At 32.7% G+C, this 24,282-nt stretch overlaps 1 protein-coding gene across 1 annotated transcript in view; it reads right to left on the bottom strand.

Annotated features, from left to right (window-relative positions):
- Positions 1 to 24,282, bottom strand: part of LOC145269234 (replication protein A 70 kDa DNA-binding subunit-like) — a 62,754-nt gene that overhangs the window by 7,270 nt on the left and 31,202 nt on the right. Inside the window, exons 9-15 of the mRNA XM_080124856.1 lie at positions 22,115 to 22,286; positions 17,465 to 17,657; positions 12,128 to 12,267; positions 9,719 to 9,788; positions 5,276 to 5,419; positions 2,504 to 2,628; positions 1,111 to 1,224 (exon numbers count right to left, since the gene is read on the bottom strand). Of these exons, the coding sequence (XP_079980982.1) occupies positions 1,111 to 1,224; positions 2,504 to 2,628; positions 5,276 to 5,419; positions 9,719 to 9,788; positions 12,128 to 12,267; positions 17,465 to 17,657; positions 22,115 to 22,286 (958 nt within the window). The remainder of the gene's footprint in view (positions 1 to 1,110; positions 1,225 to 2,503; positions 2,629 to 5,275; positions 5,420 to 9,718; positions 9,789 to 12,127; positions 12,268 to 17,464; positions 17,658 to 22,114; positions 22,287 to 24,282) is intronic.

Here is a 24,282-nt window from a genome sequence, read left to right as displayed (position 1 = left end):
TTATGGTCTTTGGTGTGGTTTCAAGTGAGGGCTACATCCTGTCTTGACAGAGTACAAAATAGACTTTGTGGCTTAGTGGGGGATGTCCTTTTCTCTACCCTGCAACCTCTCTCCCACAGAAGAGACGTTGCGAGCCTATCCTTGTTTTATCGTTACTTCCATGGCAGGTGTTCGTCTGAACTCCAATCTCTGGTCCCCCTCGCCAATCTTTTACGAAAAACACCCGTCTAGCTGAATCCACTGTGATAAATTTTCCCCACTCTTTATCTGTGCCTAAATCAAAACGTAGATTCCATGAACAAAGCTTCTTTCTTAGAACTGCACGCCTGTGGAACTCTGTTCCGTTTGCCTGCTTCCCACTGGACTACAACTTGGATGTCTTCAAGTCCAACGTTAACAAATTCCTAATGAACCGCTCTCTTAAGTAAACACTTCATTAAATCTCCACACTAACGTACTGTACTTGCAATAACCTTTATCCTTGAGTGGCTTCCGGGCCTTGATACGTGGTGACCACCGTATAAAAAAAAATAAATAAAAATAAAGCCACTAAACATCTTAAAAGTCGGCTTGAAAGTCAACATGTAACATGTTTATTCAACTCGAAAAAGTGTTTACTAATGTATTGAAAAATTACAAATGGCGCAGAACTCTGTTGAACACAGTAAGTTTGGGAAAAGGAGTTAAAAATAAAAAAACACTGTTAGAAACTCGCTCAATATATGTTACCATGACACAGGCTGACATATTTGGTGGGTTTTTAACAGTATTTTGTATAGCTTTTATTTTCAACTCATTTTCCCAAACTTACCGTGTTAAACAGAGAGTCTGGCGCCATTTTTAATTTTCCAATACATTGATAAACAGTATATTTTTCGAACTGAAAAAACATGTTACATTAAATAAAAACACTAAAAAAAATTATCCAGTTAGGTAGAAAAGTAACTTATCTTGCCTTTGATAACATTTGTTATATATTTGTTTTTTGAACAACTTTTTCAAACCTATGTGTACAGTAATACAAACCCATATTTGTTTTCTGACGACTTTTTCGAATCTACGTGTACAGTAATACAAACCCGAAAGTTATTGAATCCGCGATTCACTTACCAAGAGGATCATTCTCCATTTGTAAGTGGAGAATTCTTGATTACACTTCTCGCAGCGATACAAGTTGTTTCCTTGGTCGACCAATTTCTTGTTGCAACTATCTGTCGGACATGCCTGGATTGAATAAAAAAAAATGTTTAATTAAAAACTATAAAGATAAAGAAAATTCTAGTGTTTTTTAGGTTTTTTTTTATTTCAAAAATTTAAGAAAAATATAAAAATTTTCAAATATTACATCAATAATATTAAATAAAAAATTTTTTTTTAATTTTTAAATTAAAAAAAAAAGTCAATAAAAATTAAAATTTTAAAAATAAATAAAATTTTATTTAATTTTAAAATATTAGAATTATATTTTTAAATACGAAACAAATCTTAGAAGGAAAGACATTACAGAAAAATATTTTAGAATAAGATTATTTTAGAGAACACTAGTTGATCTAACCACAGTTGCCAGCTCTTGTTTGGCAAGAGTCTTCAAGATAATTTTAGCCTATTTCGTCTCAGTCACTTATGACGAGCTTATTCAAAAAAAATTACGGTTGACACGTGACCCAACAGGCCAGAGACACTATCAGTTCTCCCCGATATAATCAGATATCAAAATTATACAACAGTTTTTGCATTTTCCCCCGTTTCGTGTCACAATAGAGTGTAACCTTATTATTAAGCATCGGCTGATTTAACTAATTTGAGCACCATGTCTCCACTCGCTACTCTCTAATTTCTGCCTTCGGGCAAAGATCAAAGTGTAGTATTTGTTCTTCAGATGCTGCACTTCAATTTCTTGTTCTCTATCAGTGGAGGAGCAATCCTTCATGATGGAGACTTTTTTTTTTGTCCGTTTTCTCCGCGTTAAAAAAACAACACTGGTGCCTAACTCTGGCCCGTGGGGAGGCATTGTAAATAGGTACTCTCTATAATTTCTGCTATCACCAAAGCTTCTTTGTTCATACCCAGCAAAGTCCAGTTACGTGCATACTTTGGAAATTTGATCCATTGTGCGGACTCTGTCGACAACTTTCGGACTGTCTATAATTGTTTTCTAATTTTATTCATTAATATATTTTTCAATTTCACTAACGGCTTTTCAGAACAGTTAATGTTTCGGTCGATGTGACTTCTAACCAAAATTTTGTGCAGATTCTCGATTTCAACCGAAAAATTTCCACATTCGAGATCTCAAAACAGAACAATTAGTATATTAATATATTTTAATTAGGGTGGGGGATTTGGGAGTCCTCTTCCGCAAGAACCGGGATCAAATTAATTTTCAATAATTTCCCTTTTATTCCTAGCTGGCAAAAATGGTCCTTTTCCGTTGCCCAATTTTACAGGAATGCAAGTATTTTCCTTTTCAAACACGAAAACAGATACACAAACCCTTACTTACCATGTACATAGAGTTTTCTTTTCGAACGAACATGACCATAGCTTTAGCGGTGTAGTAATCGGGTTTATCAATACCAAGGTTATCGCTCTTGGCTTGAGCGAACGTTTTCCAATTACTTCCAGATCCTGAAAGACAAACACAAAATTCATTAATTTTTTAAATTTTATTTATTTTTTTTTCATTTATTTTTTTTTTTCTTAGTTGTTTCACGACGTTTCGGCCAACTCTCCTGACTGCATCCACTGCAATTACTGCCTTCCATAGTTGTTGTCGTCTCACAATGTTTTTGGCCAAGTAAGCCTCTGGCCGGCTTTGGGTAGGATTGAAACCGCTATCTTCAGACAATCATCACCTGGAACCGTAGAGATTCAACATCTCTATTATGGGCCCCGAAGGGCGATCAAGGTTGAATTTTTGGGTCTTATAAATTCATGTTTATTTATTATCTGATCTTCCATAGTCGGGTCCGTACCGAATTGGATAATGCTACGCAATAAATAAAACTCATCTCAGTTAATTCCAATTAAAAAATAATATACACAAAATTTATGCTTCTAAATGAAAACTAAAAACATTTTTTTAGTAACAGATATTTCTGAAACGTGTCCGTTCAATGAAAATGGTGAAAATTATATTTCATGCTTGATATATTCAAACAATATCTCTCGTACTATATAAAACAAACTGTGTGCGAGTTCATTCCCTATGAACTCCGTAATTGCTGGGCAGATTTTTATGATATTTTTACACAAATGTACTTCATGTGCCTGGCAGTGTTTTTAAGATCGGTTTTATATCGGAATCTTCGATAAGTATCGATAATCGAAAAAAAATCTGATTAAAGAAGGAACGGGTTGTTTTGACTGAAGTTAACACCCTTATACAGCCTAACATCACAAGTGGATTTGAGAAGTTTTATTATGATACGGACACGTTCTAAATGAATATTTCTGTTAACAGCACAATCGAAGTATATAAGTATAGATAATATAAGTATATAAAGTAACAACAACAAATTTGCTGTCTGCGTTTTTTAGGACGAATCTTATGCGCTGAATCAAAAAAATCACATTCGTTTTGCTCAATCAGGTCAAGCTTTTGAGCTATGGCCACATGTTTTTTGAGCTATGGCCACATGTTTTTTTTTAGCTATGGCCACATGTTTTTTTGTTGCCATGGCCACATGCTTTTTTTATAGTTATGGCCACATGCTTTTTGTTGCCATGGCCACGTGTTTTTTTATATAGTTATGGCCACATGTTTTTTTATATAGTTATGGCCACATGGTTTTTATATAGTTATGGCTACATGGTTTTTGTTCCCATGGCCACATGGTTTTTTTTTGCCATGGCCACATGTTTTTTGTTGCCATGGCCACATGTTTTTTTTTAATAGTTATGGCCACATGTTTGTTTGTTTTTTTAGCTATGGCCACATGTTTTTACATTTTTGTTCACATGTGCTCAGGTGTGGAGAATTTTAGAAGAAGGTGGTGAGGGTAAAATACCATGTTTTGATTGGAAATGATTTTAATGACAAAAAATATTCAGCTCTGATAGTTTTAAAGGGTGATCATGTTAAAAAATGGATCAGTTTGAAGTCATAAAATCTTGAAATCTTACAATCACGAAAATGTACCAGACTTTGTGGAAGGAATTGTTGCCCTACAAAGAAAAGATCGTCATCGACAGAGGAGAGAATACTCTCCCCATTGCTGCAGATCAAACTCAACTTAATCAAGCAGTTCACCAAGCCTCTGGACAAGGATAGTAACGGCTTCACTTGTGCCAGGCTTTGCCAAAAAAAAAAAAAAAAAAAAAAAAAAAAAATGGAGTCAATTTTGTCGCAAGACCTGATTTTTTTCTTTTTTTTTTTTTCAAATCAATTTAGCACAAAAACATGACTTGGAGAGAAACGGATGCCATTTTCTAATTCAGCAAAAATACCCCAAATCAGTTGTAAAAATTTAAAAAACATTCAAAAAGTAAAAAAATTGTTACATAGTGTAATCAAGAAAATCTGATTAAAGAAGAAACAAGGCTATTTTGACTAAAGTTAACACCCTTATACCGCCTAACATCACATGGATTTGAGAAGTTTTATTACTATCCACGCCAAAAGACCAAGCATATAAAATCGACAGCAGGTTCTCTGATATGATAGGAGAGCATTAAAAATGAATGTTTCTGTTCAGAGCACAATTGAAGTATGACAGTTGACTTTTGCATTTTACTTTAATTCAAGCCACCATATATGAAAATCGGTATTTGTACAGTTTAATCAAGACATTAAAAAATGAAAATATCAAAAAAAGTTTATGTTGTACGTATCCGTTATGGAATGAAGTTCTCTGGAAAAAATTTCATTTAATTTGATCAAGTAGTTTTTTTTTTTTTTACAGCGAAAAAACAATTTGTTATGATACCGAGCAAAATGTTCGATTTTTAGGAAGAAAAGCTAGAATTAAAGATGGGGATGCTTTAAACCGAGTTATCTCCCCGTGGGGCATTCAAAAAATTCAAAGGTGGCTACCATCAATGCGCTGTCATAAGAACGTGTTTTTCTGCTGTAAAAAAAAAAAAAAAAAAAAAAACACTACTCACTCAAAGTGAAATTTTTTTTTCAGAGATCCAAAACGGATACATACAATATAACCTTTTTTCAATATTTTCATTTTTTCATGTCTTGATTAAACAAACTGTACAAATGCAAACAAAAAAAATCTCATTGTTACGATTTATTAAAAAAAAAAAAAAAGGAAAATAAGCTTACCTCCTGAACTTCCTCCTTCATTTGCGTAGGTGTTGAACTCCATCGTACAACCCTCTCTGTCATACCAGCCACGCAAAAAGTGAGCCTCTCTCAGGTCTGGGTTACAAAGTAATTGGCTGCTTGATAATACTGACAAAGACCGACCTACAAAGAAAATATTAATACAAAAACAAAATGAACAAGAGCGCATACGTAGGTGTGATGGGAGGATTCAAACTTTTTTTCCCTGATTCCGTAACAAGGATGTAGTGTTAGAGAATGGATCGCGAGAAGGAGATGTGTAAATTATAATATATATATTATTATATTTATTACTATAATATAATTATTTACTTTTTAATTTCAAAATGGGAGGCGTGTCTTTCCAAGCTTATAACTACCCGAAAAATGTAATTCAAGCCCTAATTTTTTTTTTCAATTAAAAGGAGCAAGGACCAAGGTTTCATAAAAAAAAAAAAAGAAAAAACGAACAACGTGGTTAAAAAAAATAAACAGAAAAAAATACACCCCCCCCATTAGGTGTGTCAGAAATTTCGTGAAAATAGTGAATAACTCCACCCCATCTTTCCAAGCTTATAACTCCTCAAAAAATGTAATTCAAGCCCTAATTTTTTTTTTCAATTAAAGGAGCAAGGACCAAGGTTTCATTAAAAACAAAAACAAAAAAACAAACGTGTTTTTTTTTTTTAAAGGTTTTAAACTTCGGACTTTACAGGTAAATTTCTAAAAAACCAGTACTTTTCTTTGTTTTAAATTTGAATATATTATTTATTGACCTTTTCTCTTCAATTTGTGATATGGTGAGTAAATTAATTATTTACTTTTTAATAGACATTTCAAAATGGGAAGCGTGAATTATTCGACCCTCTGTCTTTCCAAGCTTATAACTACCCGAAAAATGTAATTCAAGCCCTAATTTTTTTTTTTTTCAATTAAAGGAGCAAGGACCAAGGTTTCATAAAAAAAAAAGAAAAATCAAACAACGTGGTTAAAAAAAAAAAGGTTTTAAACTTCGAACTTTATAGGTAAATTTCTAAAAAACACTACTTTTTTTTGTTTTAAATTTGAATATATTATTTATTGATGTTTGCTCTTCAATTTGTGATATATAAAACTTTGGTGAGTAAATTAATTATTTACTTTTTAATAGACACTTGAAAATGGGGGGGGGCGTGAATTAAAAAATACAAAAAAAAAAACGTTTGTCTAAAATATTATATTCGGTTTATTGGAAAGAGCATAAAATTTCACGTTGACCCTGAAAATATTGTAAAAATAGAATCAATAGAAAAATTTTGATAGATTTTTAAAGTTTACAAATTGAAAAATATTGAGTTCGTAAAATTCATTACTGTTTTTTTTTAAAATAAAAAAAAATATTTCTATTACTTTTAAAACAACTTTAATAGTTTATTTTGGAAGTATAATCCATAAAGAAAATAAAGAACCCACTTTTAAAAGAGAAATTACAAGTTTTTTTTTTATATTTTATTCGCAGTTTCGTGTTAGGGGTGTCAAAAATTCCTACAAAAATTCTTATACACCTAGTGGTCCTTAACCAAAAGTAGGTATTTTTTTTTTCTATTCTCGAAGTAGTCACAAAAACGATCGTCTATTATATGAACTCTAACCCTCCATTCCAACAACATCAACACAAATGCCTACCTGTTCCTATGTACTTGCCTCCCCACGAAGGCAGAGTTAGACACAAAATCAGTTTTTAATGTGGGGAAAGTCCAGCTACACAAGAAGAAGCACTCTGGATAGCAACAAAAATTTAAAACTTTTCGATCTAGAAGGATTTCTCCCACACGAACTGAGGACAGAAAATGTAAAGTGTAGTATCAGAACAGCTAAAAAAAAAAAAAAATACTGACCAGGCTGCTTAAAAACCTGACGTTTAATGCATCCGACATTGATGTCATTGTTTTTTCCCCTTTGCAAAACTCAATCATGTTCTGTAAAACCAAAAATCAAAACCAATATTTTTTCCCTCTACAAAACAACCAAACTAAACACCACAAATATTTATTTGAAGACATAAAAACTCTTTTTCGTTTGTATTTATTTACATACAAAACGATACGTCCGTCAACAAACATTCACATACTTGGCCGACCAAACATAATTGTTACTAGACTACCCGTGACCCGTTGGGTCAATATTGTACATTAGCTTAGGAATTAATGTATGAGCATGACACTTGTGACGTAAAACAGATTTCTGTGATATAACAAAAACATTTCTATGAAAGTATATAATCATAAAAAAAGAATATAAATAGATTTCTACGAGTCGTTCTGTTTATAATTGTTTATTTTTGAAAAAAAACAAACAGTCATTGAATTATAAGTGGTTTGCCATAATTATAGATACTAAACAGATACCATAATACTTAAAGTTAAATTCAAATTTTGATATATTTAAACGCGAAAACAAAAACAATTTGAACGCTGAAAACGTACACAGTAAAACAATACGTTTTATTGTCGCATCGATTCTTTGTTTATGTACGCGTGCGTGACTGGAAGTCGTAAACCGGATGTTGGGTTACACTACTCGTTACAAGGTCATTTGAGTTTTATAATAATATAGGTTTCCCCCATTGTAGATTGGTCTACGCTGCGTTCGTTTTACTTTTCAAGTTTGAATTTCCAGTATTGTGTATACAAGAGTTACGTCTCTTTATTACAAAACTACCCAAAGTTATTAGGACTATGACGACAGAATAATCTTTTCATTATTTTGACTCTCCTGTATATATCAGTTAATATTTTATGTTTTTAGATAGTGTGATGTGGTTCTCGATTAATTAACTGTTGGATATATACTCAAGAGTCAAAACAATGATCAGGATATTCTCTCACTATCGTTCAGTCAATGTAATCAAGTGTATGGTGTCAAACCTAATAGGTCTCGCACTATCGGTCAAACACCAACTTAACAAATAATCCAAATAATATAGATATTGTCATTCATAATTTGATATTTTGTGTGAAAAAAAAAGTGAAAATAATGAACGACAACAGCCAAGATGTGAAGATGCCAGAATGAATGTTTGTCTACAACTGATGAAAAATTATTTTATCTACAATTATTTCGATATGTTCATGTCAATTGTTTCATGTTAGAACTGTTGCATAGATAATATACATATATATATATATATATATGTATATATATATTTACTTGATTCGTCCGGCCTTGGCAGACGTGTTTTAAATATTCTCTCCAGTGCTTTTTCTGTGCACATTTGAACTTTTCTTTTAATGATTTTGAACTCATTCCATTTGTGATTTTTCCAAGGAATTCTGCTTTTTGGATCATTTTGGACCATCTTCCAGTTACGCGATTCCTTTGGAACTTACTTGTGGATTGGAAGTTTTTAATTCGACAGTGTTTGGATTTTCCCATTCTTGGATTTTTTACCCTTCACCGGACTATCCATTCATGTGAAATCTTTTTATCATTATTATTTATTCTTTTACCTCCTATTCTCCTTACCTCGCCCTTTTTTTAACCAAGTAAGATCTGTGACTTACTTGTGGTTTCATTAAATACTTTTACATGCAAAATCCGATCCCGCATTTTGCTAATTCCTGCCCTCTGATGAGAAGGAGAGTATTTCTTCGAAACTCCGCGGATTAAGGACTATCCACTTATCTTGTGCTTCCTTTTTAAAATTAAATATGTTTTTAACTCTTTTTCAAGATGTTTTTTTAACATGTTTTATTAATCATTTGTTCACATATATATATATATATAATTACACAGTAGCTGCTGGGACTATGCTGTCTCTTTAGCGAGGGTCCTGGTTGATTTGATAAGACAAATATATATATATATATATATATATATATATATACACATACATACATACACACACATATATATGTACATGAATATGCATATACTATATAAACCCTCTGCTATCCAACACATCTATCCATAGACAAGGTCCAAGAGTCTCGCACTATCGGTCAAACAACAACAAATATCAGTCAACTTAACAAATAATCCAAAAACAAAGATATTGTCGTTCATAATTTGATATTTTGTGTAAAAAAAAAAAAAAGAAAAATTTTAAATGCTCAATAATGAACAATAAAACAAAAAAAAAAACAACCTACCTCCCCAGTCAGATAATTTTGTGTAAAAAAAAAATAAATTTTAAATGCTCAACATTGAAAAAAGAAAAAAAAAAAATTTAAACGCTCAATATTGAAAAAAGAAAAAAAAATTTAAACACTCAATATTGAAAAAAAAAAAAAAAAAAAAAATTTAAACGCTCAATAATGAACAAAAAAAAAATTTAAACGCTCAATAATGAACAAAAAAAAAAAAAATTTAAACGCTCAATATTGAAAAAAAAAAAAAAAAAAAAAAAAATTTAAATGCTCAATAATGAACAACAAAACAAAAAACAAAACAAAAACAACCTACCTCCCCAGTCAGATAATTTACAAGCTTTCACGGCAACCACAGGGTTTTTACTACCGTCAAAATTTTCCGCCTAAAAAAATTAAAAGAAAAAATAAACAAAATAAAAAAAAGCTTTTCACAAAAATGGTGGTTTTGTTTCATGGTATATCAACCCTTTTTGGGTTATTTACTTCTTTTCTTATATTCTATTTTCACCCCAAACAAGGCACAGTGTCACTTTGAATGTAGAGGGCCACTATCAGGGACATAAGTTACAGGAATACTATGTAGGGAGTTGAGCAGCAAGATGACTGATCACCTTACGCTTGAACCTCTGCATGTCAATACAGTTGGGAAAGCAGGAACCCAGAAGGGAGTTCCTCAGTCTATCAGCGTAGAAGGCTTACATCTAGGGATCTCTACTGTGTAGGGGTGGGATTTTGCTGATTGTTGGGGGTATTTTCATCGAAGAGGTGCAAGGGCTTGTAGTTCGTCGGAACATTCACCATTAAAATACTTGTAGAACAGGCAGAGGCCGAAGCTTAGATGACACTTCAGGACCTATCAGGTTGGCAACTCTCTTTTGAACCCTGTCCAGGAATGAAGAACTAGTAGCAGATGCACCAGCCCAAATTTGACAACAGTACTCCATACATGGGCGAATGGTGGTCTTGTAGAGGTATAGGATACTTTCAGGTGTAAGTAGCTTTCTAGCTCGAATAAAGTAATTTGGGAAAAAGGTTTTACGCTTCAAGTTCTTTATAGCTCCAAATATTTATTCATGGTGTTTGGTTTGGTTGTTTTGTACCACAGTCTAGGAGTTTCTATAAGAAACAATATAATTTCATACAACTTGACATAATAAATTATTGGGCAAACTTGGGTTCTTGTATATATAAATAAATAAATAAATATAAAAGGTTGTTTTCCAGAGGTTAAGTAACCAATGAAGGTTAATGAGGTTAATACAAGAGTGCTCAATACCGAAGTAGAGCAGGGTATACTCTATTTGTTTTTACATAAGCAGTATTATGTTGCTACACAGTAGCATGTTTCGGTCAGCTAGTTACCAATAACTAGGGACCTCTTCAGGTGATACAGCTTATACAAAGGCAAAGTTGGCAATGAAACTATCGATTCCGTCAAACGTTGTATAAAATTTGATTTGGTTGTATATAAATAAGATCCAATAGGTGCGCGGATTTGAGTATGTTTAGATATAGGAATGAATGGGGGGGGGGGATAAGGATCAAGATAGAGGATTGGTTGTTTTTGTTTTATGGCATATCAACCGTTTCAGGTTATTTAATGCCGAACCCAGTGATTTTGAAGAAAATTTTTTTTAATAGAATATAATTGTTTTTTTCACGTCAGTTTCTATTTAACTCATAGTTGGAACGCTAACAGGTACTACCACTCCGGGTCAGAGTGGACTTGAGAGCAATGGCAATTAAAGGGTGGCTCCACACTCCCCAAAGCCCGCAAGCTGGGGCCTCACCATTGGATATAGTTTTAGGTCATATCCAGGACCAGAGGTAATGGAAGACTAGAAATAAAGGTATTCGTATACGTGTGAAGTGTGTGTGTGTGTGTATTTATTTATTTATGAAATAAATCGGTAACTTAAGCCCATGTGCGCAGATCGTGATGTTAAAAGATCACTCATCCTCCTTGAATAATATTTACGTTTATTGCCATTGTTAACATTGGCCGACCAGTTTTTTTCCTTGCTAATGAAGTCAGAGACGGCTTCGTGGCTGGGTCCGAATTTCTCATTGGATCACCAAAGTGAAGCAATCTTGAACCTGACCAGTACTAAATGGGTGACCATTTGGGACTTCCAGGCGCTGAATGTGCTCTCTGCTTATCTTGACATTGTTTCCAGTCGGCCTGGACTTCTCCTTGCCACTGGACTCAATTCAGGAGAGGTGTGGGTGGGGATTGCGCAAACCTTGTCACAATTACACATGCAGCTGCCTCTACAGGGGGTATCCTTTGTCTTACGAGATTGAGCAGGGACTGCTACAACACTTTCCGTAATTCTATTCATAGTTCCTGGTCGAGTTGATCTACTTTGAAAATAGGGTAGAGCATCATCACATCAGTGGAACGAAAAAATGTGAACGCAACTCAACCTCGTACAAACGATAAAAAAAAGAAATAAAAAAAAAGAAATCCTTTAAAAGTTTTACTTAAAATAAATTTTTTTTAAATATCAAAATAAATTTTTTTTTAAATATCAAAAAAAATTTTTAAATATTAAAATAAATTTTTATTTTAAATATTAAAATATTTTTTTTTTAAATATTAAAATATTTTTTTAATTTAGAAAATTTTTTAATATAATAAAAATAATTTTTTTTTTTTAATTTTTAAAAAAATCTAAAAATAAAAAAAAAATAATCTTAAAAATGCTTTCGTATCACATACCTCTGTACCCCAAATGGTCATCCTCACAGACATTCCCGATTGGTCAGCAATTTGCAAATCTCGTTTGGAATATTCTTTGTTGCTCTGGCGTCCGACTATTGTGGCCACATCGGCAACTTGATGGACGACACCTATCACATCTGGAATAAAAAGAGGAAAGATCAAATCAGTCAAGACTTAGAAAACTTTTTCTGTCAATCTTGCAGATCTGTGACTTATAAATCTAAAAGCATTCCATCTGTACACTCAGGAACTTTATTGAGAATTTCCCTGTATATTGAAAAGAAACAAAAATAAAAATCTTATATGCAAGGGTGTCCGGCTTTGCCTGGTTGTAAAATATGCTTAAACATGTTTTAATTTGTCCAGATTTTGTATATATTATGATAGAGCCGTGATTTCCAAAGTAAAAGAAAAAGTATTTAGGTGTTATCAGTTAGAATCAAAACCGAAACTGTAATATATACTCGAGAGTCAAAACAATAAAAAAGAATATTCTCTTGTCATAGCCCTAATTATAACTCAAATTTAATAACTTCAATTTAAGTTTACACTTTGTAATGTTGTCTTTTTTAAATAAAAGTCCTCTCGGGTCGATTAGTAAAAAATATCTGCGAACAAAGTTAACTCTTTTCGACTGACTTTACTAAAATATAGTACAAAAACAAAAACAAAAAAAAAAAAGAAAAAAAAAAGAAAGAAAAAAAAGAAAAAAAAGAAAAGAAAAAAAAGAAAAGAAAAAAAAAAGAAAAAAAAGAAAAAAAAAGAAAAAAAAAAAAGAAAAAAAAAGAAAAAAAAAGAAAAAAAAAAAAGAAAAAAAAAGAAAAAAAAGAAAAAAAAAAAAAGAAAAAAAAAAAAGGAAAAGCCTACTCAACCAGTCTTTCTTTCTGTTTTTTACCTTTCGTACTGGTTTTCTTTGTAGCCGAGAGTAAAATCTAGTTGCAAACTTTTTTCTTTTTTTAATAAAACTTTGTTTGTTTCTACAGCCATGCAGCAAAATCCCACCTCTACACTGTAGAAATCCCCAGATGCGAGAGAGCCTTCTACTCTAATAGTTTCTTTCACAGAACTGCTGAACTTTGGAATTCCCTTCAGAGTTCCTGCTTCCCCGACTGTACTGACATGCAGAAGTTCAAGTGTAATGTAAACAGACATCTTGCTGCTCAACTCCCTTCATAGAAATCTCTGCAACTTATGTCCCAAGTAGTAGCGTTGTTTGGAGTGAAAATGCAATTAAAAAAATTAAAAAATAAATAAAAAAATAAGTCTTTTCTTATTTTTCTTTTTTTTTTTTTTTTTTTTTGTTGGTAATGTTTTTATACGCCGACCTTCATTGGAAATGATAATTTCGACATATGGGGGAATTCTGATCAAGAACAAGAACAAAAACAATGTTGGAATAATATTTAAAAAAAAGAAAAGGAGCAAATACTGCAAATTTTGGTAGAAAAAAAAAGTTTTAACATTTCTGAAAGATATGAAAATATTTTTTTAAAATCTGAAAAAAAAATAAAATTTAGCAACAAAAATGATACAGCTCCACTATAGTAGCAAAATTCGGAAAAGAAATTGATTTTAAAAAACAAAAACCAAGGCACGTGTTAAGTTTAATCATGACATTGAAAATATTTAAGAACTTCTGTCAATTAAGTAGATACAATTGCTTTTAGTTGAAATCGTCACAAAACGTCAGTAGATACCATTGTTTTTATTTGTTTTATGGGTACTTGTTTAATTTATTCAAGACATCAAAAAATGAAAATATTGAAGAAAAAAAAAAAGATTAAATTATACGTACTCGTTATGAAAAAGTTTTCATACAAAAAAAAAAAAAAAATGGCATTTAACTTGATCAAGTAGGTTTTTTTTTACAGAGGAAAATCAAATTTTAATGAGATTGACCATATTCCACAATCTTGCTTATTTCACGGATGAGGAGTGGGGTGCCTTTAAATGAAAAAGGGATTAACAATAAAAAAAAATTTTTTAAAAAAAACTGTAAAATAAGTGAAACAAACCCCTAACATATTTAAGTTTTTTTTTCATGTTTCAAAATAATCTTGTCAAATTTTGACAAACTAAGCGGTGATTGGAGTTATCTCCCTTGGCCGCCTCCATCTCGTTCGTGAAATGGCAAGGTACGATCAATTTTATTAGAATTTGATTTTCCTCTGCAGAAAAATAAAATAGTTGATCAAATTAAGTGCCATTTTTTTTTTTTTTTACAAAAGCTTAATTCCATAACGGGTATATACAATATACATGTATTTTTTTCAATATTTTTATTTTTAAATGTCTTGAATACATTAAACAAGCAGCCAAAAACAAACAAAAAAAAACAGTATCTACTGACTTTTTGTGACGATTTCAACTAAAAGCATCTGGCATCTACTTAATTGGCATGTCAGAAGTTTTTTTTTTTTTTTACATAGGCGTCACCACTTATTAAGGCCGATAGGCCACTCAAGGATAAGGGTTAAAGAGTGTACAGTAGTCAAAAGGACAATATAGTAATCGATAGTAATGGAAGTTCGGTAAATTTGTTAACTTAAGTGGAACGGCTCATCAGAAACTTGTTCGCGTTGGACTTATTATGGAAAGCAGGAAAAGTACTTAAATATTACCACATTATGAGTTTTCACTCTTTATTTGGGAACAATAAGAAGAGAAGTAACTCAATTATGCTAAAAACAAGACAACTTATTAAAAATTGGAAATAGTTACACACTAGTGGGGGGGGGTGTTTGTAGGTGTGTGTCCGGGGACGGGGGGCTAAGTAATAACCCTGAAACGATGTTAAAAGAATCCAGGATGGGGAACAAAAAAAACAAAAACAAAAAAAACGCTGTGTGTGTATGGGGGTAAACTAAAGAATAAGCGAAGTAAAAAAAAAAAAAATAAAAGAACGTTGCCCGGGTGTTTAAAGATGTAAAAAAAAAAAAAAACAGTTTTGGTCGGGAGGCGGGATTGAACCCGGGAGCCTTGACGCGGAGGTGAAACAAACTCCAACCACTTAACCGTCTAGGCCAGGAGTAAGAGAAATTGATTGGAGTGTTAAAATAAGGCTTATAAAGCGAGTGAAAGAGGTTTGATTGACAGATAGCCGTGAGATGACGTAGCAGTATTTTATTTAATGCGGGACAGCTTTTTGGTGTTTGTTTACTTTGTTTCAATGCGGGGCAGTTTTCGCTTCCCCAAGATGGGGGGGGGGGTTAGTGGAGGGAAAACGGCTCCCCAAATGAAAGGGGACTAGCAATTGTTTGATATAAGGAGTTTAAGCCCACATTGATCAAAGCTGATGCCGAGAACCGTGTTAGCTTTGAATTATTTTCGCTTTTTATACGAAAAAGCCAAAATCAACACGTGAGAAGCCAAAATAGCAATAACTTTGTAAAAGTCGCTGTAAGTAAATCTAGACGCAACGCGCTTTCCCCAAATCGTAGATATTATTATATAGCGGGTATATAAATAGTTCTAAGCGATCGTTGCCTGGGTGTTTGTAGGTGTGTGTGGTGTTAAATAAAAAAGAAACCGGAGGGGTGGGGGGGGGGGGTGCTCGATTTTGAAAAATGTAGAACTTTGGTTTGATATAACAAAATAATTAAGTGGCTAACTGATATAGAAATGAAACAAAATGCATTATGGCTAAATTTGACTTCATAAAGGAATATATTTTGAGGGTGATAATATTCATGTAATATTTTGCTCGGCTGCAGCATTTTGGATGGAAGTTTTGTTTGCAATGTACAATTTAACAGAATAAATTCAATTTCATAATGAAATGAGGTAGAGGGTTGAAAGGGTATTGTCGATTTATATATTTGGTCATAGTTTGTGTTCTTGGAGGTTGTGCTTTGTTTACTTAGATATCAACCTCACAAGTTAACCTGTCATATGAAAAATGGTTATAATATTGTTGTCATTACGATAAGCACAAATTTTAGAGATCAGCTGTATTGACCCGACGTTGCTCAGAATCCATTGTATTCAAATTATTTTTGTAAATATTTCTAGGTTCTATAGCCAAAGGCTTTTTTATTAGTACATAAATGAACTAAGCAATTAAAGAACAACAACTCTTACTAAAAGAAAAATGGTAATTCTGCTTAACTGATTTTTCTTTTTAGGCATCTATTTAAAAAATGTCTCCATTGTAGGAAATTGTCCAAGTAAATTATGTATTTAATAAGTTAAAACAAAGTATGTGAAGCCCTGAGGCGAAGTTTGAAAATAAAATCGGCTAGCCAGAATGAGTTAGATGTTTTAATTTTTTTAAGAACCAAATTGACATGTGCGCGGCCGGAAGTCGTCGAGCGTTACGACGACGACATAGGTTTGTTTGTTATAAGCGAAGTAAAAAAAAAAAGAAAACGACGTTAAAACTTAAGCGGGGGGAAAAAAAAAAAGACACAAAAAATAAACTAACGTAAGGCAAACGAATGATGAAAACAGAAAAACGAACACGTGAAAAATAGCTTGAATAAGCCTGTTTCGATATTAAAATTTTAAAAAATCGGTGGGTACCCGGGTGTTTTTGGGTGTCGCTAAGAATAAGCGAAGTAAAAAAAAAAAAGCAGAAAACCGAACGTTACGTGAAAAAAATAACACTGGTTCAATATTTAAATTTAAAAAATCCAAAAAAAAATCTCACACTACAATTCAAACCCAAAACGAACCAAGGCCTTAACCAACTGAGCTAACGCGATGTACATGAAATTTGTTTGGTTTTTCAACTATTTAAAGTAAATCAGGTCATGACGTCATCTGACACATGCGTAGAATCGGTCATTGTCACAAGAGGATCGTTTTTGTTGACACCTCCCCCCCCTGTCGAAAATTGTCGATTTCGGGGTGAAAAAGTTAACGTTTTTGGCCAATTTTTCGAGCAAAGGATGGAGCTTCGATGTGATATCGAGTTTGTGAATTTTCGTCGCGTCTGTCGAAAGTTTTTAGCAGACATCCAAACATACACACATACATTTTCGCTTGTATATATATATTGATAGATTATTTACCTACGTTTGGAACTCTCTCATATTTTATTATTTTTTTTAGCAAAATATTTTATTCTTATTAATTTTCCTCAAAAAAGTTTTCTTTTAATAATTTTTTTTCACCTATTGTTTTTTGTAAATTTGGATACATTTATTATTATAACATAAAAATTAAGTCGAGACCATTGGACGTGATGACAAAGTAATCTGCAGTATCATATTGTGAGGAGAATAGCAAAAAAAAAAAAGAGAAAATTCAGAAAAAAAAAAATTAAAAAATGACGATGAACAAGAGAAAATTCAAAAAAAAAAAAAAAATAAATAAATAAATAAATATACTTACCTACGATGCTGGCTGGTTCCATCTGAGAAAGATCCTTGAGTTTCTTGAAATCAAAAGACCACGTAGGCAAATCTGATTCATCCGTGCACAATTCAATCACGGAATCCGGATTCAGCGTCATTTCGTAATTGTTGTTCACATTCGAATATTGTTTGTTGGCAGTTTTCAAATTTGCACGACTTATGTAATAAACCTGCGAATCATAAACAAACAAAACAATTCGTGAAAAAGTATTTTAAAATTTATTTCTTGTCCAAAATCCCCGCCTCCTATAAATAAAAATAATTTTAAAAATCTGTATGATGTACATACTTGTGACGAAACAAAAATATTATACCCCAAAATTCACAAATTGATCAAATAGTTTTATTTTTATAAAGAAAATAATTTTTAAGTGATTAATGGAAATTCTTAGGCATTACAAAAAAAAAAAAAAAATCTAGTAAAATATGAATTATTGTTGAATTATCTCCCTTTGTTTCTTGACACCCCCCCCCCTTAAAAAACGAAAATAAAGAAAAATCAAATTAAAATAGAGTCGACAGATCGATTTTATAATTCTAAAAAAAAATTATCACGTACCTAATTGTCATGTAGAAAATGGTAATATATCCAAAATTTACGAAAATTCATCAAGTAGAACTGCCACTGTGTTTTTAGTAAAAAAAAAAAAAAAAAAAAAAAAAAATTATATATATATATATATATATATATATATATATATATATATATAAAAGTGGGCTACAAATGTCGATGTAGTCTAAATTTTATGTTCCAACAAAACCGGTCCTCTCGTGACAACGACCGGTTCTACGCATGTGCCAGATGACGTCATGATCTGATTTACTTTTAATAGTTGAAGAACTGACTAAATTTCATGTACGTCGTGTTAGCTCAGTTGGTTCATTATCTAAATGTTTTGGGTTGGAATCGTGGTGTTTTTTTTTTTTCCGATTTTTTTAAATTTAAATATTGAACCAGTGTTATTTAAACCATTTTTCACGTAACGTTCGTTTTCTGTTTTATTTTTTTACTTCGCTTATCCACCCCCAACCACACACCCAAAAATACCTAGGTACCCACAGATTTTTTAAATTTTAATATCGAAACAGGCTTATTTAAGCAATTTTTCACGTGTTCGTTTTTCTGTTTTCATCGTTCGTTTGCCTTACGTTAGTTTTTTTTTTGATGTTTTGATTACCCCCCCTTAAGTTTTAACATTGTTTTCTTTTTTTTACTTCGTTTATAACAAACAAACCTGGTCATTGACGTCGTTGTAACGCTCAACAACTTCCGGGCGCGCACCTGTCGATTTGGTTCTTACTTAAATAAATTCAAACATCTTTCAGTAACTCATTCTGGCTGGCCAATTTTATTTTCAAACTTCGCCTCAGGGCTTCGGGTTCGATCCTACCCTCCCCCCGGTTTCTTTTTTATTTAACACCACACACACCTACAAACACCCGCTAGTCTATATATATAAAAGCGAAAATGTGTGTATGTATGTATGTGTGTGTTTGTATGTCCCGCAAAAACTTTCGACACAGACCACGGATTTTCGCCAAATAGGTATCATTTTAAAGCTTGAACCTTTGCCCGACAAATATTGAAAAATTGGCCAAAAACATTAATTCCTTCACCCTAAACTAGACCCTCTTCTACAAGGAGGGGTGCTGAAAAAATCGTTCCTTCATTTTCTCTCTTCCTGCATAACAACAATGACGTCATGTTTGACCTTGAAAACGATGTTAATTTAAACCACCTGCAAGTGTTTTAAAGGTTTAATTTCATCTGTTCTCAATTGTATGTTTCTTTGGCGTAGGGGTAACGTGTCAGGCTTTTTCCCACCTTAGCCTCGATGCTTCGAGTTCGAGCCTGTCTTCCGACCTAAACTTTTTTTCCTCTTTTACACATTTTTTTCTTTTACGTTTGTTCGCTGTTTTGGCTTTTCCAATTTCTTTTAACATTGTGGTTTTTTTTTATAATATTAAAACAGCCCCCCCCCTACAAATGGTTAACCCTAACCCCCCTACAAATGGCGGCGGGCCCTCTGCTAAATAAGTTAAGTTTGGGAAAATGAGTACAAACTAAAAGAATTATACAAAATACTGTTAGAAACCCGCTCAGTATATGTTACCGTAACATAGGCTTACTCCATCTACTCTTAGCTATTGTAATCGCACCAGCACCTTTATGCATGTTCCATTCTATATATCTATAAAAGTGAACGTGTGTGTGTCTGTCTGTCTGTGCACATTTTCATTCACAATAACTGTTAATTATCAGTCTACAGACTCGAAATTTGATCGGTTTTTGGCCAGAAATTTCGCTATTAAGGGGTCAAAGTTCAACGATTTGACTTTTGAGAACTCTACCAAACTCTTCTGACAATTTTGGGTCTAAACACTTGAAATTTTAGATATAGGTTCCTTGGACATGGATCTAACTTAATAACTTGATTTGAGCCCAAAACAATAAATTTTATGGGGTTATAATAGGGGTCAAAGTTTAAAAAATTTGACCTCTGCGGTCTCTACTAAATTACTCAGACAATTTCTGGTCTAAACATTTGAAATTTTACATAAAGGGTATTCAGAGATAGAACAAGCTTTTTAATCGGTTTGGGTCGAAAATGTTTAGGTACCAATATATGTATGTATGTTTGCATGTCTGCCTAAAACTTTCGACAGAGGCGACGTATTTTATCAAGATTAGTATCGTTTTTTAAAGTCCGACCTTTCATATGACAAATATCGAAAAACTGGCTAAAAACAATATCTTCACCTTCAACTGGGAATTTTTCTGCAGGGGGGGGGGATCGCCTTTTTCGCCGATATTTTTGAAAGTTATCCTCTCCTTATGATTGTCTAGCCTAAATGTTAACATAATTCACTTCAAGGTTTGGCGATGGTCGTAACCGCAAGGACGTCAGGTTTTTTTTCCTCCTTCGCGGTACGGATTCGAGTCTTCCTTCCTACTACCACTTTTTTTTTTTGGGTCAACAGATACATACAAACACCCGGGCAACACCGGGTTGAAATGCTAGTTATATATAAAAAAATCAGAAATCTCTACTATTATACTTAAACGTCTGTATGTCTGTCTGTCGCTCTCCATATTTTCAAACTATCTCCTCAAAACTAAAAGTCGCACTAGAGGCCTCAAATTCAATTTGGATAATCCCCTTTTTATGGGGAGCTGGTTTCTCCAACATTTTGGGGGAAACAAAACAAACCAAAAAAGCTGAGCAAACAAACCAGAAAGTTTTCAAAAGAGTTCAATTTACAATAAAAGAAGTATCCTTTAAAAGTCACTGCAAATCATTTCTTTATAATAATACATGGTAACCCCCCCCCTCAAAAAAAAAACACGTGCCCCTAACTAAATTTTTAGTGTTTTGTCCAAATGAAAGGAGACTTTGGTCATAACTAGTTTATTATATTCAAAACATCACATCAAAACACTAGGGTTTTGGGCCGTTTTTTCTCCGTTGACTGTAAAATGCCCAGAAAAACAATTGAATGTCCTGTTTTTTTTTTTTTTTTTTGGGGGGGGGGGGTTACTCTGTATGTACACAATCTGCACAAATTAAAATATCATGTTTAAGTGTATTGTATGACCAGGCAATGCCGGGCTGTCAGCTAGTATATATATATATATACACACACACATACGATATAAGGGTTATATAGGGGTTTCATTGAGAGTCTTAGGTAGAGATGCTTAGGAGTCTTATTACAGTGAGGGATGTTGTAAGACTCAGAGAGAGAGAGAAGTTGTATAAGTTGTTGTACGAGAGACTTAGAGAGATAGTTCCTGTTAGGAGAGATTCTTATATATGAAAATGTTCATTTCTTTGCTTGTGTAGATTAGAAGGAGAAGAAAGCTCTTTGAGTGAGGACACAGTGTTCAAACAGTTCGGACATGATGATGTTGAGACGTGTATGTAAAGACATATAACACAAATATTAATACAATTCCACTTTACCTTTCTGGAAGAATCATAAGACACAAGACGAGCTTTACAAAAAACACTTGATGGTTTATTCTTCACACGGCCGTGTTCCATCACCAAGAATTCAAAGTCTCACATTTTTCCTTGAAGTGACGTCTCGCTTCCAGACGTCTGACTGCCCCTGAGTTTTCTCACTGACTGCTCTCTCTAAAGTTTTTCTCTATCCCTCGAACTTTCTATTTTCCATGACGTCATACACATGTTAAAACATGTGCATTCTTTCACGTGTCCTGGACATACGTGTCCAAAACTTTTCCTATTTCTACAAAAGGAATTTTAACCTATATTCAATATGTTAAAACATTATCTTATAAGCTGCATTCTTTCAATTTAAAATTTCATAACAAACTTGAGAGTTCACATTCTTTCCTTAAAATATTTATCTATATTCTAAACAAATATTTGTTTTACATTTTGAAATTCTCACACGTAATCTATTTCTAAACTAGATTACGAGGTTCGAATTTCGCCTATGCTTTTTCATTTTCATTTTAAACTAAATTCTCCATTTTTATACTTACATGAAAAGGGGACAGCCCTTATCATGTAAGTATGAAAAAAAAGAAAGAAATCAGAAATCAGTCCCACTCCCAATGATTTGATTAAAAAAAATAAAATAAATAAATACAACAAACCTTGTTTACTTCAACATAATTATAAAATTTATCGACAGCATCGTTGAATCCAGTGATACGGATCTCTCCACTTTCATCAAGGACGTTCATACTAAAAAGTTTGCCTTCACCCTTGGAATTACTCCACGTTCGGATAGGGGATTTGAGAGTCACCCGAGCACGGATCTTCCATCTAAAGAAATAAAAATTTAAATAGAGTGAGAAAATAAGATAGATAGATACATATACAAGATTGTTGATTTATTTTTTTTTTTATAATTCCATGGTGTTTTTTTTTTTTGACTCCCCGAGTGCTTTAAAGGGAGAGGTTATCTGCCCTTTGTTTATATTATAGTCGCCCCCACATTTTTTGGGACGTATTATTTGTAATTAATTTATTATTTATATATATATATATATATATATATTCACGAAGTATACACCCCAATTTGCGACAGAATGTAGATTGCGCCCAAATATCTTATAAAAAAAAACAAAAAACAATGTAATCTTGACACCCGTTTCAATTCCTGATGAAGAGTTGTCCCTGAATTGAGACTCCACTGAAACATGTATGCACATGTGTAATCAATAATGTTTGTATAATAAACAGACTCTATATATATATATATTCGAATGGAAACGCCCAACCACACACGAAAGAATGCATTTGTGAGAAGTTGTGCAAAAACCAGCCAGGCTTAAGAATCCACGGATGAAATGCGTAGAGGGAAAAGCAACGTGCAGGTGCAAGTCCTGGTAAATCGACGGAGGAGCAGAGCCAGGAGTCATACCACAGTGCACAACAAGCGGACATTTCTCCGCCTTTAGGCATGGAGTCAAGAAAAAGGTCGCCTGCCAAGAACAAGGAGGCCTGGCAGAATTTCGACAACGATATTTGCACATTATTTCAACGAGCCAAGCAACGAAACATTCAAATTAGTTGAAATATATAACCACAATTATAACCATAGAATGGAGAACTGTCTTGATACCCATCTTGGTCAAATAGCCTGTGCCAAGGAAGAAGTTGTGGACTGGTGCATCTTCAGTTCCAATTCCAAATAATTGTGTGTACAGTTCCCACACTGACATCAAACTGTGTATTTATTGTCTCTATAGACACACAACCATCCTTATTCATGAAATTCTTTATTTGGCCAATCAACTCTGGTGTTTTGACTTCCTTACTCCTCCCACACCTCTTATCCCTCACAGACTCCCTGCCTTCCTTGAATCTCTTATGTCACTCAAAAACTGATGCTCGCTCGATTCATGCAAGATGGTCCAAAAGCAGTCAGAAGCGTTCTTTATGTTTCTGCGGCATGTTTATTGCATATCGTTTTTCGAAAATGTCCTCACTTTCAGATTGCATTTTTTTTTAATTCACCAGCTGTGAGAATCAGACTTTAGTAGGGTGTATTCCAATTCCTGCTGTAGCTGTTCATTTGAACCTGATATCATAAAAATTGGTCAGTCATCTCATAAGATGTATAGCAATAACATACTGAATTTTCCAAAGTCTACGACAATTTTAAATTTTAAATGCTTATAAAAAAAAAAAAAAAAAAAAAAAAGTATGGAACTTATTTAAGGCGTCTCATATTTTATCTTTTTAATTTGCATATTTTATCTTTTTAATTTGCATATTTTATCTTTAATTTGCATATTTTATCTTTAATTTGCATATTTTATCTTTAATTTGCATATTTTATCTTTAATTTGCATATTTTATCTTTTTAATTTGCATATTTTATCTTTTTAATTTGCATATTTTATCTTTAATTTGCATATTTTATCTTTTTAATTTGCATATTTTATCTTTTTAATTTGCATATTTTATCTTTTTAATTTGCATATTTTATCTTTTTAATTTGCATATTTTGCTTTTATCACTTGTTTTTGCCATTGGGTTAGAAATACAATTTTGGATGATGGTTTCTGTTAGATCACTGAAGTTAAGCAATGTTGTGGCTTGTGATGGTTATCCTGCTGACCTTATTGATGACTGTATTTTCAAAAAGGCTGCGGATTTTAAATCTCCTAAAAAGTTTGGACCTTTGAAATGCCCAGTTTATTTAAAATTACCGTGGATTGGGGAAAAGAGTAACAGACTTTTCAAACAAATTCGTAGAAGTATTTATAACTGCTTTTATTCTGTGTCCTTGCGTTTGGTATATACTACGAGA

This window comes from Euprymna scolopes, chromosome 45 (genome assembly GCF_053919585.1).
Source record: "Euprymna scolopes isolate OS-2025 chromosome 45, ASM5391958v1, whole genome shotgun sequence".
Classification (NCBI taxonomy): Eukaryota; Metazoa; Mollusca; class Cephalopoda; order Sepiida; family Sepiolidae; genus Euprymna; species Euprymna scolopes.
The sequence above is the reverse complement of the archived record's forward strand: the minus strand, read 5'-3'. Positions and strand labels throughout refer to the sequence as shown.